The following is a 16,032-nucleotide window of genomic DNA, read 5'->3' on the forward strand; positions in this document are numbered from 1 at the left end:
TTTCAATGTGGATTATTGTTTACCCATAATACAAATTAATTGTGATCCTAAGCCCAGGTTGAACCAAATTTGTGCTGCCACAGTTCCTAAAAGGACTTAAATATATATATATATATATAAATATATAAATATTACCATAATCAATTCTCACTAATTTGAATATTTTAAATATTACCCAATATACATATATATAGACACACACATGGAACACATATTACATGTTTTATTAAGTTTAAATATTATATAAGTTTTGAATTGTAGCAAATTTTTCTTCTCTTTAAAAATATAAACATAATGACTAGAATTTTAAGGTATTGTTTTGAATATTTTTTATCATTTTTATTACTTTCTAGCACCATGTCTCTAATTTCTGATGTCTATCTTATTTATATGTTTTAGCCCAAAACTAAAGAGTCAATTAATTTTATTTATTTATTTTTGTTGTTGAGAAGAAACTAAGGAGTCTAAGTGAATGTTTGGATTCCCACGTCCAAAATTTTTTCTTAAATAAATTTTACTTTTTGACCCAAAAATTGAATTTTTGAGCCCAAAAAATAAAAAAAAAAAAAAAAAAAAACTTAAAAAAAGAACCCAATTATTCCAACTCAAAAATCCAACCAAAGTTAACACCACCACACTGCCAAATCAATATGAAAAAAATTTCTCAACAAAAAAAAAAAAAAAAAAAAAATTAAGAAACGTGTGCGAATAAAAATACCGAGTACCAAACGGACTAGGGAGTAATAAAGGAGTATATATTAGGAATAGGGATTTCAATCAAACACTAGTAGTAGTAGTAGTAGTCAATCGACAATAATGTCGAGTTCGATGAGTTCGAAGTGGAGGTGGGGGCGAAGGTATTCGACGTGGGGGTGGAGGTGGGGGCGAAGGTCGAGAAGGTCCAAATTAAGGTTAAGCTCCGATAATAATAATTTATATTTACCGGAGGAGTTGTTGGAAGAGATCCTGTCATGGCTTCCAGTTAAATCATTATTTCGTTTCATGTGCGTTCAAAAGTCATGGTCTACTCTTTTCCGAAACCCAACTTTCATTGCCAAACACCTTCTTCACCATCAAACAAAAACAGAAAATCCAAGTATTTTGGTCATGAGCTCTGATTCAACAGGATATGGCTTCTTTCAGCACCCTTATCCTGATGATGATGCTGTACGTATTGTGGACTTTTCAAAGGACTTGTGCTTGACCGTACTTCGTCGACATACATATATCAACCTGTTTAGTTGCATCAATGGTATTATTTGCATTGGTTGCTCCGATGTATTTGCCTTATGGAATCCAGCAATCAGAGAACGTAAGATCATTCGTTGTCCCCCACTTCCCCAGCGTCCTTTTTTTCCTCCATATAACTATACAACACTTTTTGCATTTGGTTATGATCAATATTCTAGTGATTACAAGGTGGTTAGAATTGTCACTTACAAAAAGAATTCTCCACCTACCCAGAATTCACTCTTCACAGACTACTACAATTTTTTTCATGTTTACTCCCTAAATGCTGATTCCTGGACCCAAGTAATTGACACCACTATTCATCGTTCAAACCTTTGGTTGCTTTCTAATTATGCAATTTACTTCAATGGTGTTAATCATTGGCTCGGTTTCTTTGACAACGGCCACATAAATGAACTTGGGCGGAATCGTGATTTTGAGATAATTCTATCCTTCGACATGAGTCGTGAGGTGTTTCGAATAATGAAGTTGCCAGATGAGGTGTTTCGAAAACTAAGGTACCCTGTGGACAGTGTTTCAAGTATGCAGAGACACAAAGTTTTTTCTGTGTTCAATGATTGCCTTGCTTTTATTTTTTATAAGATGGGTACTATGACAGAGAAATACTTTGATATATGGGTGATGCGTGAATATGGGGTTGAGGATTCTTGGACCAAACAACTTGTTGTGGGACCCTTGTTAGGAATTCACAGGCCCCTAAAATTTTCCAAGAATGGAATGCTTCTTCTTCTTGGTGACGATGGCGCAATAGTCTTGTATAACATTGGTTCTAAAGAAACTAGGAACCTTCAAATTCCAGAGTTTCCGAGATCATTCATCCCAAGAGAAGCTATGGTGTATGTTGAGAGCCTAGTTTCACTCAAGGGTGCCTGAGCTCCTAATTATGTATATCAAAAATAATTTTTCAATAAGTTATGTGTGATTTAGAGATGATATCATATGGATGATGTATTTGTTAAATTTTAATTCTATATTCCTCTTCAATCTCTGTCATTTGTTGATGGATCAATTAATTGTTGATTTGTTATGCACTGGAATTGTGATAGAATTTTGGGGGAGGTTTGGTTATTAATCTATGTAGAGTGAGAGCTAGATAAGGGTTTGAGCAAATTTTTCTGCAATAACATCTCAGCTATTATTTGCTTTGGTGTCTATTTGTTTTAGTGAAATTCACAGACTTGGTCACTTTAGGATAGGGAGGGTCCGTACCCCTGGGTAATGTGACAAACTAAGTTTCATATAATTTGTTGGAAACTATTGTTAGTGTAAGTAGATGAATATTTATAGAGAAAATTTCAAGAGGGTATTTTACCCTATTCTAGGATTTGTGGTATGATTTCTTCCAAGCTTCGTAAAATCTTTATCTGGTCTTTATATCTTATAATAGTAGCAGTGATTTTGATTTGCCTGATTCTTACTATTATTAATTTTTACTTCCCATACATGATACATGCTCTCTGTTTTGCCAATGTTATTCATGGATATGAAATTCCTTGGTAATTTTTCTTTAGGTCCTACTCTTATCTTTTTTCATATACTCATCTAATCACATTTGAATTCTTAGAGGGTCAGCTGTAATAACTCAAGCTGGAGTAACTCCATAACCAAGAGAAATAGAGAATATATTATTGTTTTTTTCTTTGTCTTTGCCAACTTAATGATTGAAAATCATTGGTTGTAAAATTGTAATACCAATTATAGCTTTACAGGAAGCTCACAATTTCATTTTAACTTCCTTGTCATGTCAATGGGGGCATAAGGTGTCTCACTTAGTCTCTCCCTCCAATAGTCAATTTTAAGATTGCTATTAACACAGAAAATATATTATGCATTCAATATATCCATCTTCTTTCTCACAATGAGAATACCCCGTATAACTTTGGGATCTGTACATTAAACATTATAAGAATGAGAATAGAATACATATATCATTTTTCTCACAATGTGCATACCCCATATAACTTTGGGATCTGTAAATTAAACAATATAAGAATGAAAATACATACATCTCGTGCAGAGGAAAATCAGTGCAACTAGAGGGATGACAATATCTAAAACTTTGAGCCTTGGAAGGGTGAATCAACAATGTTACAAGCTCCTCAAGTGAAGTAGTCACATGCACTTAACTGTTCTAATTTTTGAGTGAGGAAGGGCTATGCTCTTGAACTAGAAGGGGAGAAGAGATCTGTCTGACAAGAGATAGAATTGTAAATTGGAGAAGAAAAGTCACCTTTTTAACACAACCTAACATAACACAAAGATTCTTTCAAAATAAAGGATATACCCAAACAATTGTATTGCATATAATCACTTTTAGATAAGAACTTGTAGTTCAGTTCACTGAGGATACGAATTTTCTAAAAACTTACCAAATGGTACATAAATCCTTTAGCTACCAACCAAAAGAGGGGCACAGCCACAAAAGAGGACAACGAGGACTTCACCAAAGCGATATAATTCATAAGACATTTAGGATGGGACAATGAAGTTGGAGCTTAAGTCCACAACATGTATCAAAATGCACATCCTCCTGACTGTGGTTGTGACTGCGTTGCAAATGCATTGCTAGACTTAAGATTGACATCAACCATGTCTTCTTGATTGGTCAAAAAAAGTGTTACCATTCCAGGTACGGCTGCAGCAATCTTTCTAGAAATACAAGGGATCGATAATGAAAACTAAGTTGCATGACTATGAGGTTTTTAGAAATACAAAAACAATAAGAAGCTTACATAAGAGCGTTTTTTTTTTTTTTTTTGCTGGGAAAGAAATAATCATATGCTGTCATTGTGTTAATCAGATTATGGCAACCTAAATGATTGATCAGACATGAAATATTTTAGGAGACCAGAAATTCAGCTAAGCATTAAACAGCTGTTGTAACCATCAAGTATGTATGAACTCTTGTCATTTAGATATTCTCCTTTATTCAAAAGAGACCAATAAACGAGTTGGTCCGTCAACAACCTCACCCACTGTAATTTGATAGTTGGGGAAGGGGAGATTTGAACCCTAAATGTACAAGAAATGCCAACTGAGCTACAACTTACAAGGCTCCAAAACAGTCTATCAAAAACCTCACCCACTGTAATATTACAATATAATAGGCCCATCAAAGAATTGAATGACTCTAATTCCTAGTCTTGAAAATCCCTAACAAACCTAAGATTTCAAGAACAAAAGCCCCTGTCTTCTGAGTACTCCACATAAGAATTAATGGGAACATCCTTTCTCCTTATCCGCAGCTATTAGGAGCAAATCAGGAAATGATTCTTTTCATGCTATTACACATCACATAATATGCCAAAATTAAATGCCCCAACCATCTTTACCACAAAGATCACAAACCCAGAAAACCTCTCTAACCAGCCCTAATAACACGCCTCTGACCAAGTTTGTTGTCTGCCAGTCCTAAGAAACTCCATATTTCACTTGAATAACACGCCTCTAAAAGTGGTCTCTTATGTTTATTTATTCATAATAAAGTGACTAATTTTTTTTTTTTTTTCATTTTTTTCTTTCCACAATCTTGTTGAAAGGGACTTTGTTGCTTGACATAACATGTGACTAGTTAAATGATTCACTTGTCCTCAAAGTTCACAGATTAAAGGATAAGAGTATTTATGGATACTTTATACAAGAAGAAAATATCTACACTATTAAGAACAGGAAAAAATGGTTTGCAATGTGTAATTAATGGAGTTCATGTATATGAGATTATAACAATATTGGTAATGGCATGGAAAAAATAGGACAATAGTGATAAACAAGATCAAATGTCATGTTTCTTACTTTGGGGGTTTGAAAGACTCCCACTTGTTGCACAACTTACAAGAGGTCAACTAACCATAAAGAGAAGACAATAATGTATCATTTTCAGCAACTACCTAAAGAATGAGGAAAACTGCAATAATGGCTCATAAGTCATAATTCAATAGTAGTGTGGAAAATTAACTCATAGCACATAATTCTATAGGCATCAGAACATACCAAGAAACAAACCCTAACTTAAATTTTTGTGTCCTTGGACCTTGTTTTAGTGAACTTTACTTGCATTGAATTTTTAGATTAATAATGGATAATTGGAAATAATGCATCCACCTTTCTTGCATATTTTCTTAGTTTTAACCTTTTTATTTTGATAATATATAGCTTGTTTCTTTCTTTTTTGGGCAAGTAATATAATATAAAGTTCGCCACAAGGGTGTGCAACACAATTACTCATGGAGTATGTGAACGGGCACACCTAAAATGGAAAGAATATGAAGAAAAAGTACAAGTCAAATTCTGAAGTTCAATGATAGATTGATATTTGGAAGCACCCTACACAGACACACACTGAAAATGGTACCTACAGATTGAAAAAGGTATATAGTTAATTACTTCGAAAACACCTAAAATAAAAAACATATTGTCATGATTGTACTATTTTAGAGCATCAGTTCACTTATTTCTGTAAATATCCTCTTCATTATGATATTATATGTAAACCATTATACAATTTTTAGTTACAAAGAATCAAATTTGACAATATCTCTGCTACGTGTTGGCCAAGTAATCAGGAATAGAAAAGTTTGTAAAGCATGTTAAATGTTAAAAGATGCATATAGCAAGGAGGGTCAAAGAAGTTTTCTAACATAGGTCCTGTGACAAATTGCAACCAGAAAACATCATCACCAGAATGTACTTAACATATTTGAATTGTTTTCATTGCCAAAGCTGTGACTTTACTTCTTGAAATCAAAAGAACTACTAATACATCCAATAATCCGAGCTACTCTTTGACGACAAAAGTTGAAGAAAAAGCCATTCCCAAAATTACTAGTAGGTTGGCATTTTTTTAACAAGTTACTATACATTGGTATTGACAATTGCTCCAGTGTGATTAGCTTCAACAAACAAAAAACAATGGTAATTCAAAATATAGCACTGGATTAATAATGCATGTGAAAATGGTAACTTCATTCAGTGGAAAAAAAGCACACCTTGTCATAGCCACCCAATCTAGACAGCTCTCCACAATGTTATCCCAGTATAATGTTGATATACATTAGTCCAAACTAAAAATGTGTTCCAACATATATACTAATTATGAAGAAAATAATATGAAGGTAAATGATCAGGAAAATTTACCTAAGGCAATTTAGACCCTTTCCATAAAACTTAGGAGGTTTTAATTCCAGGCATCAGGCACTACTTGACAACGTTCAGTTTTGGCAGCTGCAAAATCTGATTCAGCAGTCTCAAGATGACGTGGAAATATTCTTGTTGTCATTGTTACAATCACTGCCTGTATTACTCTTCTGAGGCAAGTCATCAAATCGGGGTACCTTCCAATGGCATAGAGCTCATTGGCAGCCTTGTGGGATTCATGTTCATCAATTTGTGCATTGGGATTGGGCAGAAGCTTCCCTTCATCTGAAGCAATGCCGCTACCAAGGCTTCATTTCCACTCTCCTCATTCTACTTCACCTTCTCCTTGGTATCACTCACCTCTGCTTTCAAGCACACCACTAATAATAAAACCACATGTATTTCTTTTCTATCCAAAATTATACTCCTTGTTACTTCCTCAACTGAAGTGCACTTTAAGCAAAAATACACTTTACTCAACGGACCCTAATAGAAACTTTTTAATTACAATGGACGAAAGGACTAAAATGACTGTATTATCAAAGTTAATGGACTAAAATGGTAACTTTAGAACTTAATGGAATAAAATGACAATTGATCAAAGTTATTGGGAGTAAAGTGGATTTTTTTTTTCCTATTTTCACATAACAGTTTGTTGAATTTTGACCAAACTACACAACAGTCTACTACGACAGTGAAGCAGATTGCAAATGCATAATAAATCTTAACCTATCCATATGCATAATTACATCAATTTTCTGGATTTTATGAATTTTTATTTTTCAAATAAAACCCTATAATTTTTTTTTGTACATTTAAAAAAAAAACGTTATACGTGGCAATTGAAGAAGGATACTTCTAGTTCTGAGTTGTATATCGTGAGCTCAACAAATTGCCAATCGTGAAAGGGCGTTTACTTGTCTCATTTTTTTCAGTTCCAAAATAATAATAATAATAACAGCATTGTAAACACAAAAAATAACAGAACAAATTCAGAGTTTACTTACGAGCAACAACACGCACTCGTCGTAGACCCCTTTTTTTGTTTATCAAAACAAATCAACATAAATCCATGAAAGTCTCGAAGACGAAGACCCCCTTTTTATTTATTTATTCATAATAACAGAACACATACAGAAATAGTATTAAGGGCGAGTTTGGTTCAGCTTTTTGTAAGAGTGCATAATGAAAAAGTGCATTTTTAAAAAGCTGAGTGTTTGGTAAAAACGGTTAAAAAGTACTTTTTGAAAAAGCTGAGTGTTTGGCTAGCACTTATAAAAGTGGAGGTTTGAGTTGTAAATTACCAAAAAGGACAAGATATATATATATAAGTGAATTTTTTGTTTTAATTATCTCTCTTAATGCAAATTATGGACACAATATTTTTACAAAAATTTCACAATAAAGTCTATATGACAAGTTGTTAATGGTAGATAAGAAAAATAATAATGTCATTAGTAGGTTCAAATGAGAACCAATAACAAATTACTGTGTAAAATTTATTATTAGAAGTGTTACGTTTACAACATTTTTCACAATATTTTCACAATAAAATTTATGTGGAAAGTTGTTACTAGTTCTAATTTGAACCCACAACTGAAATTATTTTTTTACTAACCAATATTAACTAATAACAATCTGTTACTTAAAATTTATTGTGAAAATATTGTGAAAATATTACTCTAATATTTCTCAATTTGGATTTTTTTATTTTTTATATTATTTTTTCTTTTCCATTTCACGTTCACCCATGCCAGCCATACGTTTAGTTTTATTTTTTTTTCTTTTTTTTCTCCTCCACACGTTCTCCACTATCTCTACCCCTCTTTTTAACTCTCCTTTTCTCCCTCATTCTCCCTTATTCATCAGAACATTCCAGGAGGTCCTTTCTCCAGCTCCGTCTCTCTTTTTTTTTTTTTTTTTTTTTTTAACTTGATTCCAAAACTCTCTCTGATAAGAAAATTTTCCTTTTCTCCGTCATTTAAGAACATTCCAAGGAGCTCTCATCTTCGTGCTATTGCTCATCTTCGTCCCCAACCCATTCCAGATGGGTCAGCAAGCTTCTGTCCTTTGTCTTTTTTTTTTTTTGCTTTTATTGTTATGATTTGATTAATTTTAAAACTGTGTTTTTGAGTTTGTATTCTGGTAATCTGATTATGTTTGAGAGAAAGATTGTTTATTGTTATGATTTGTAGTGTTTGTTCTGTAGTATTTGTTCTGTGTTTGTTCATGGGTATTTCTAGAATTTCATCATTAGCAACGGTAACTATCAAAACGCGCAATGCGCGTTTTCATTTATGGACCGTTGCCTCACCATTTTCCTTCCGCGTTTTGCCTTCAGTTTTTTCTAAAAGTTCAAAACGCAACTTTTATAAAAAAGTTGCGTTTTGAGCTTACCAAACGCAAAACTGGGTTGAGCTTTTTTGAAAAAGTGCTTTTTGGGCTTCAAATGCTGAACCAAACGGGCACTAAAGCAGATCCTATTTAATTGGGCCGACCAAACAGGGAGGCCCAATGACAAATTCACATACAGAAATAGCAGTAAAGCAGATTCTATTTAATTGGGAGGCCCAATAACAAATTGTTTTGTTTTTGAAAGCCCATGTCACTGCCGATCCCCCTTGTTTTCAAAGTCAAACATTATTTGGGCCGCCAGTACTTCATCGATTTCCCACATGTTTTCTAAGTCCAACATTATTTGGGCCACCAGTTCTTCATCGATTTCCCCCCACAGCTTTGCTAACTTCGGTTTCACCTCTGCTTCTACCCACTCCTTTCCTTGTTCAATAATTGTTTTTTTTGCCCCACGTGAGAATAAATCTGCGAATAAACAGGTATTTTTGCATCCTACTTCATTCGACGAGGACGCTTGACATTTTGAAGCTGAAGAGGACGACCCTGCTTTCTTTTCTTTGCCTTTAGCATTGAAGCAGACATACCATTTTTCTATAAGCCCTTTCTTGTCTTCGTCACTAATATCATCATCGCTCAACGTTGCTCTCATAAAATTTGACTGAGTAATTATTTTTTCTGATCTTCTGAAACTTCTCTTCATCTTGAGGTCCAAAATATTTTTTGAAGCAGCAATTATCTACGCATCTTTCGTGTATGATTCTGCATACACACGCCATGATATCTGTTTCAGAAGCACAGAAAGACAAATAAAAAGTCATAAGTGTCCATTTGCTAATCAAAATTGAGAATCTATATATTGTGTATGCAAACGTCTTCTAGATAATATTTCACTAATATTTCACTAAGCACTCTTGTATGTAAAAGAGAACCTAAGAAAATATCAGAAACCACTAAGAAAATAGGGGTAATTACCGCAAAAAACTTGGCTTAAAGAATTTTAATGTTTAAAAATATAAAGGTGGGAAAACAAAAGCCTAAAAAACAGTATACAGTTTGTGAGTGAAATCCCACATCCGATAATGATGATAAAAACAAGGTTAATATAACGTTGGAGAACACAGAGAAAAATAAAAACTCAGAGAGGATTAGGAGGACGCCACAGGAGTAGAGGGAGTTGAGAGAGTTAAATAAGAGATTATAAAGACATTAGAAGGAGAGTGCTAGTACTGATAATTTATTTATTTTCTAGAGAGAAGATAGTTTATTAGTTTATTTTGAGGGATATGCGATAGTGCTAGTACTGATTATTTATTTATTTTCTAGAGAGAAGATAGTTTATTAGTTTATTTTGGAGCCAATAGAAGAGGTTTCTACAAGTGAGCAAGTGAGGTTTCATTCTACAAGTGAGCAAGTGAGGTTGTTTATTTTCTAGAGAGAAGATAGTTTATTAGTTTATTTTGGAGCCAATAGAAGAGGTTCAGGAGCAGATATAGGAGCCAGTAGAAGAAGGAGAGAGAAGATTCATTCTAGTACTAATTATTTTCTAGGGAAGTTAAGTGAGTACTGTTTATTTTCTAGGGCGAGTTTTTTCCTATACTACAAGTGAAGGATGAGTTTAGTTTCCTATACTATTTATTTAGAAGGAGTTTATTTTACTGTACTACAAGTGAAGGATGAGTTTAGTTTCCTATACTATTTATTTAGGAGGAGTTTATTTTCTAGGGCGAGTATTTTCCTATACTACAAGTGATCATTCTACACATATAGAAAACTCATGCCACAAAACTCTATACTATTTATTTAGAAGGATGAGTTTAGTTTTCTATACCATTTATTTAAATATGAGAAAAGTGAGATTCTCATATTTAAATATGAGAAAACTCATTCTACACATATAGAAAACTCATGCCACAAAACTCTTTAAATATGAGATTCTTATTTAAATATGAGAAAATTCATTGAGAAAAAATCTCACACTCCACGATACCTAGTGAAAATCTCACATAAAAAATCTTGGGTGGCAAAATCTGACATGACCCACAAACCCGATATGACTAATCCATTTATAAACAAGTCATGAGTTGAACCTAAATGAGTTCGGGTTATATTCGGGTCAACATAACTGACTTATTTAATAAACGGGTTATGTCTGAGTTCAACATGTGAACTCATTTGACCCGTTTAGCTTATAAAGGCATTAGCTTTTGTTACTACTATTGCTTAAATTTTTGTTGTAATTATATGTTTATTACTATATTTATAGTTATAATTGTATTTTTAATTTTAGATATATAAGAATTGATAACATGTTATTTAGGTCAAGTATGACTTATTAATCAAACTGATTATTAAACGAGTCATTTGAATTGACCTTTTATATAACTTGTGAATTAAACGGGTTAAACGTGTCGTGTCAGGTTAACCTATTTAATAACCAGTTTGTGTTAGAGTTGAGGTTCTTGACACATTTACTAAATAAGTTGGATTCCAGGTGAACTCATATAGCCGAATACTCATGGCTCAACATGATACGAACTAGACCTGCGAACACGAATTATGACCCCTAATAGTTCCCACGGGAGAAGAGCGAAAATCTCACATACTCTCACATTCACTACAATATCCAAAAGAGTGTGAAGAGTATAGGAGAATAAATAGGAGAAAACTTATTGAAAAAAAGTGAAGAGTTTAGAAGAAAATTAGGAGAAAACTAAGACGTAAATCGTCAGTTAGTGTCACTTTTCTCATTAGTTAATGTGATATACATTTAAAAGTTGTTTAAATTTCTCAAGATATTTTTTTTAGTCAACTATTCCAATTTTATAATTTTAATTAATATATTTGTATCTCAAATAATTATCAAATAAATTATGATATTATTACAATTCTAACTTCAAAAATCTTGAACCTCTCATTTTTCCATTCCATTGAACAATTTCGTTTTTAAAACCATGCTCAACAATTTTTTTTTTTTTTTTTTTTTTTTTTTTTTATAAGCCTAATGATAAATTGAATTTTAGATCTCTAAATTTGTGGCACGTCTTTTGAGTCAATTGAACCCATCACTACTCTAAATGAATTTATTTATAACAATTTCAAGCACTTTTATTATTGAAGTCTATGTCTAACTTTTATCTTCTAGTCATCATTAGAGAGTATCCACTATCCTAAAGCCTTTGGTAAAAATTGTAAAAGCTATTATAACCTTACAGGAACCTCACAATTTTTTTTTTTTTTTTAACTTCCTATCATGCCAGTGAAGGGCATAAGGTATTTTATGAGCTCATCATGAATTTTTTTGGCACAACATATGTCTCTTATTCTCTCCAATAGTCAATTTTAAGATAGAACTTAACTAAAAGAAACCATTTCATGCATCTAATGTATACATTCTCTTCCTCACCATGTGTGTATCTCATATAGCTTTGGAATCTGTACATTAAACATTATGAGAGTGAGAATGCATACATCCTGTGCATAGGACAATCAGTGCAACTAGAGGGATGACAATAGCTAAAACTTTAAGCCTTGGAAGGGTGAATGGGTAATCAACAATGTTACAAGCTCCTCAAGTGAAATAGTCACATGCACTTAACGGTTGTGACTTTTGGGCGAGGAAGGGCTATGCTCAAGAACTAGAAGGCGAATCATGTAGACAAGGAAAAAATGGTCTTTTTTTATTGTCCCAAGTCCTAACTAATTTTTGGATGTGTGCAATTCCCTCATCTTTTATACATATATAGGGAAGAATTCAATTTATGGGGTGACCAAATAAAGGGGAGGGGAGATCAGTCTCACAGGTGATAGAATTGAAAATTGGAGCAAAAAAGTCACCTTTTTAACACATACCTAACATAACATAAAGATTCTTTCAAAATAAAGGGTAGACCCAAACATTAAATTGCATATAATCACTTTTAGAATAAGAGTTTGTAGTTTAGTTCACTGAAAATGCGTATTTTCAAAAAATTTGCCAAATTGTAAATCCTTTAGAAACCAAAAATAGGTACAAAGATACAAAAAGAGGACAACAAGGACTTTACAGACACATTATATGATTCATAAGACATTATGGATGGGGCAAAGAAGTTGGATCATAGGTCCATAGCATATATCAACATGCACATCCTCCTGACTGTGGTTGGGACTGCGTTGCAGTTGCATTGCTAGACTTAAGATTGATATCAAACATGTCTTCTTGATTGGTCGAGGAAAGTGTTTCCATTCCAGGTAAGGCTACTGCAATCTTCCGAAACAGTTCCTGACAACAAGAAAGAAGCTTACATAAGATGGTTTTTTTTTTTTTTTTAATTTATTTATATTTTTTGCTGGGAAAGAAATAATCATATGCTGTCATTGTGTTAATTAGATTACAACATAAATGATTGGTCAGACATGAAATATTTTAGGAGATCTGAAATTCGGATAAAGCATGAAACAGCTGCTGTAACCATTGAGTATGTATGAACTCTATCTAGAATATTTACCTTATTGAAAAGAGACCAACAAATGAATTTCACAGTTTGAAAGAGCAAAATAGCAGAACCTTTGACGGTCAGATCATTAGCATAATTCACTAAAACTCGTTTCTTTCCAAAAATGAAGTTTGCAGTGTTTGAAGTGCACCAAACCAAAATCATGTGTATTTGATTTCTTGCATCAAGCCTTTAACATTTATATAAAGTAGCTATCCAAAGTGGAGGAAATTAATTGCTTACCTCAATATTAAAGCCAGCCTTGGCACTGGTTTCAATAAACATAACATTCAGGTCACGAGCTTTGGCTTCTCCTTCCTCAATAGAAACTTGCCTGTCCAACCATTCACAAGATGCCCAGGTCATAAGCACAAAATAATGCACTAAACATTAACCACAATAAGCATAACTAACATTGAAAAAAATATCCATTGGGAACTTTGAACTATAAGTGATCTCCAAAGCATCCATGTAAATGAACAAGATATTCTCCATTACCAACTTTGTAAATTGTGTATGTATGTCGTTTGCCAATAGTAGTTAAGAGTTAACAATGTAGGAATTAAGGTAGACCTCAATTTGGTCAAGCAAGGATATAAAAAATGTAAGAGAAAAAATTAAATAGGCATACATATCAAGACATTCTAGAGCATAATCGCAATAAATGTAGAGCTTAAAGTTAGCATAAAACCGTCATTTTTTCCCCTCACTTTTTGCTAGTGGAAAACTTTTATATTTTTGTCTTTCTAGCTGGCTTCACTTTTAACTCAACTGATTTGGCTACCGTTCACAATGAATAATGTAAGAGGTAACCATAAATCTCACAAAGGAATTGAAGTGTCATTTCTATAGTCAGCATTTGATCAGGGAACAATCTGACCAAGTGAAAACGAAATAACACAAGGAATCAACTTTATCCAAAACAAATTGCAGCGAAGGCAATAATCAATACCTTTTCTCCACTAGATCTGTTTTGTTGCCAACAAGTACAATGATAACATCACTGCCTCATTCTTTGCGAACCTCTTCAATCCATTTGAAAGTATTTAAGAAGGATTGTCTGTCTAAAGAAAAAATGTGCCTAAAATCATTAGGAAATTTACTAAACATATAAAACTTGACTAATCAATTAAAAAACATTATGCGCCAAACTATTAAGCTTCTGAATGAGCAACCTTATAAGTTTGATATGAGCTATCATACTTGTCAAGGAAAAAAAGAAAAAAGAAAAAAAAAAAAGGAGTTTGATATGAACCATTGCATTTGTGCAAGACGCTACAATTAACTTCAATCATTTTTTAGGATGCATGAATAGAACAAGGATATGCAAATGGAAAATTGAGAAATACAAAAAAAGTTTCCACATCATTAAAAGAAATGAGTCAAAGAACATACTTGCAACGTCATACACAATGACTGCCACAGAGGAATCCCTAATATAGCTCAGAATGAGACTCCTGAACCTTTCCTGTCCTGCTGTATCCCTATCAAACATTTCAAAATTTGAGGTTTAATATGTGGAAATGAATAAAATTTAAAAAAAAAAAAATTGAAAATGCAATTTAAATAGGTTCAACAGTGAAAAAATGAATGTAATAGGAATACCTCACAACCCCTTTAAATTAAGAATCATACCAAGTTGTAATCGGATAGTTCGATCTTCAAGGTACATAATCTTTGACAAGAAATCGATACCAATGGTAGCCTGGTTATCAATTAATAACACATATAAGATAACAAAGAATAAACAAGTCCAAATGATGAAACTTATTATCCTTTCTTGAACGATATTGTTTTTTACTTAAATAAAAAATTAATAGCAAAACTACATCCCTAGCAAAATTAGGATCACAAGAGACGTGTCATCTCGCAATTCTTAAAGCAAGTTCTGAAAAGCTAATGTCTGTTAAATTCACTCCAAAATGTCCAAAGATCACAAATCTTACATTAATTTCAACATCGTTATATGGTTCAAGCTATTGAGATGGCCCCCTCACTTTGTACTACATCGTCCTCTCCCATAAGAATGGACCCCAATTATAGATACCGCATTTTTGGCAGAAAATTATTCGATGCTCTAGGAGCAATGCTCCCTCCTCTCACATGAATTAAATTAGTCAAACCCTCTATTACGTGAGACAAGGAAGCATCAAAATACTCATTTCTAGTTAAGTATTTAGCATCATTTAAATTCTAATTTGAATTTTGAACAAGTCAAGTAAAAATCTCAATGCCAATGCAATTTTGCTCAATGAATTTGATTTGTAGCATTGCCCTCACAACACCTAGATCATAGTATCATACATAACACACACAAAATTGTTACATCATGAAAAATCTAAAATTTCAATTCAACCACAATTTCATTACATTCATTCAAACGCCAAAAAAAAAAAAAAATTTGCGAAATGGACCTGATAGGTGTTGTCGAACTTGTTGTACATGAAGCGAGTGATGATACTGGTTTTGCCGACGGACTGGTCCCCCAAAAACACCAGCTTGTATTTCGCTAAAGCCGATACCGGAGCCATCTTTTTCGTTCCGATTTCCGATCTATATCACTGTTATTCTACTACCACTCCGAGATTTTTGAATTACGTTTATGGGCTTCAAAATCGGGGATCTCGTATCGTATCGCCTCGCATCGCCGCGCTGAGCTGAGCTAAGTTTTTGTATCGGAAATTTCGAGTTTGTTGTTTTGCGCATGAAATGGTTATGTATGGTCTCTTCTCTTGGTTGCGAATTTGCGATCGCAACAATGCTCTCTCTGCTCAGGACTTTCCTTTTTGGTTTTTATGATTTTATCAGAGGGACCCCA

General features: G+C 33.2%; 1 protein-coding gene, 1 long non-coding RNA gene and 1 pseudogene across 2 annotated transcripts; 1 reads left to right on the top strand and 2 right to left on the bottom strand.

Moving 5' to 3' along the window:
• Positions 1–816: 816 nt before the first annotated feature.
• On the top strand, positions 817–2,124 carry LOC115984909 (F-box/kelch-repeat protein At3g06240-like). The gene has a single exon (XM_031107894.1). The coding sequence runs from the start codon at positions 817–819 to the stop codon at positions 2,122–2,124; it is 1,308 nt and encodes a 435-aa protein (XP_030963754.1).
• A 1,443-nt stretch (positions 2,125–3,567) lies between these two features.
• On the bottom strand, positions 3,568–15,745 carry LOC115984386 (annotated as a pseudogene).
• Positions 4,745–7,480, bottom strand: LOC115984389. The gene is made up of 2 exons (XR_004090536.1): positions 7,392–7,480; positions 4,745–6,746 (listed from the first exon to the last, which is right to left on the bottom strand). It is a non-coding gene; the product is annotated as an uncharacterized LOC115984389 (long non-coding RNA).
• Positions 15,746–16,032: the final 287 nt, after the last annotated feature.

The sequence above is a fragment of the Quercus lobata genome, chromosome 4 (assembly GCF_001633185.2).
Source record: "Quercus lobata isolate SW786 chromosome 4, ValleyOak3.0 Primary Assembly, whole genome shotgun sequence".
NCBI lineage: Eukaryota > Viridiplantae > Streptophyta > Magnoliopsida > Fagales > Fagaceae > Quercus > Quercus lobata.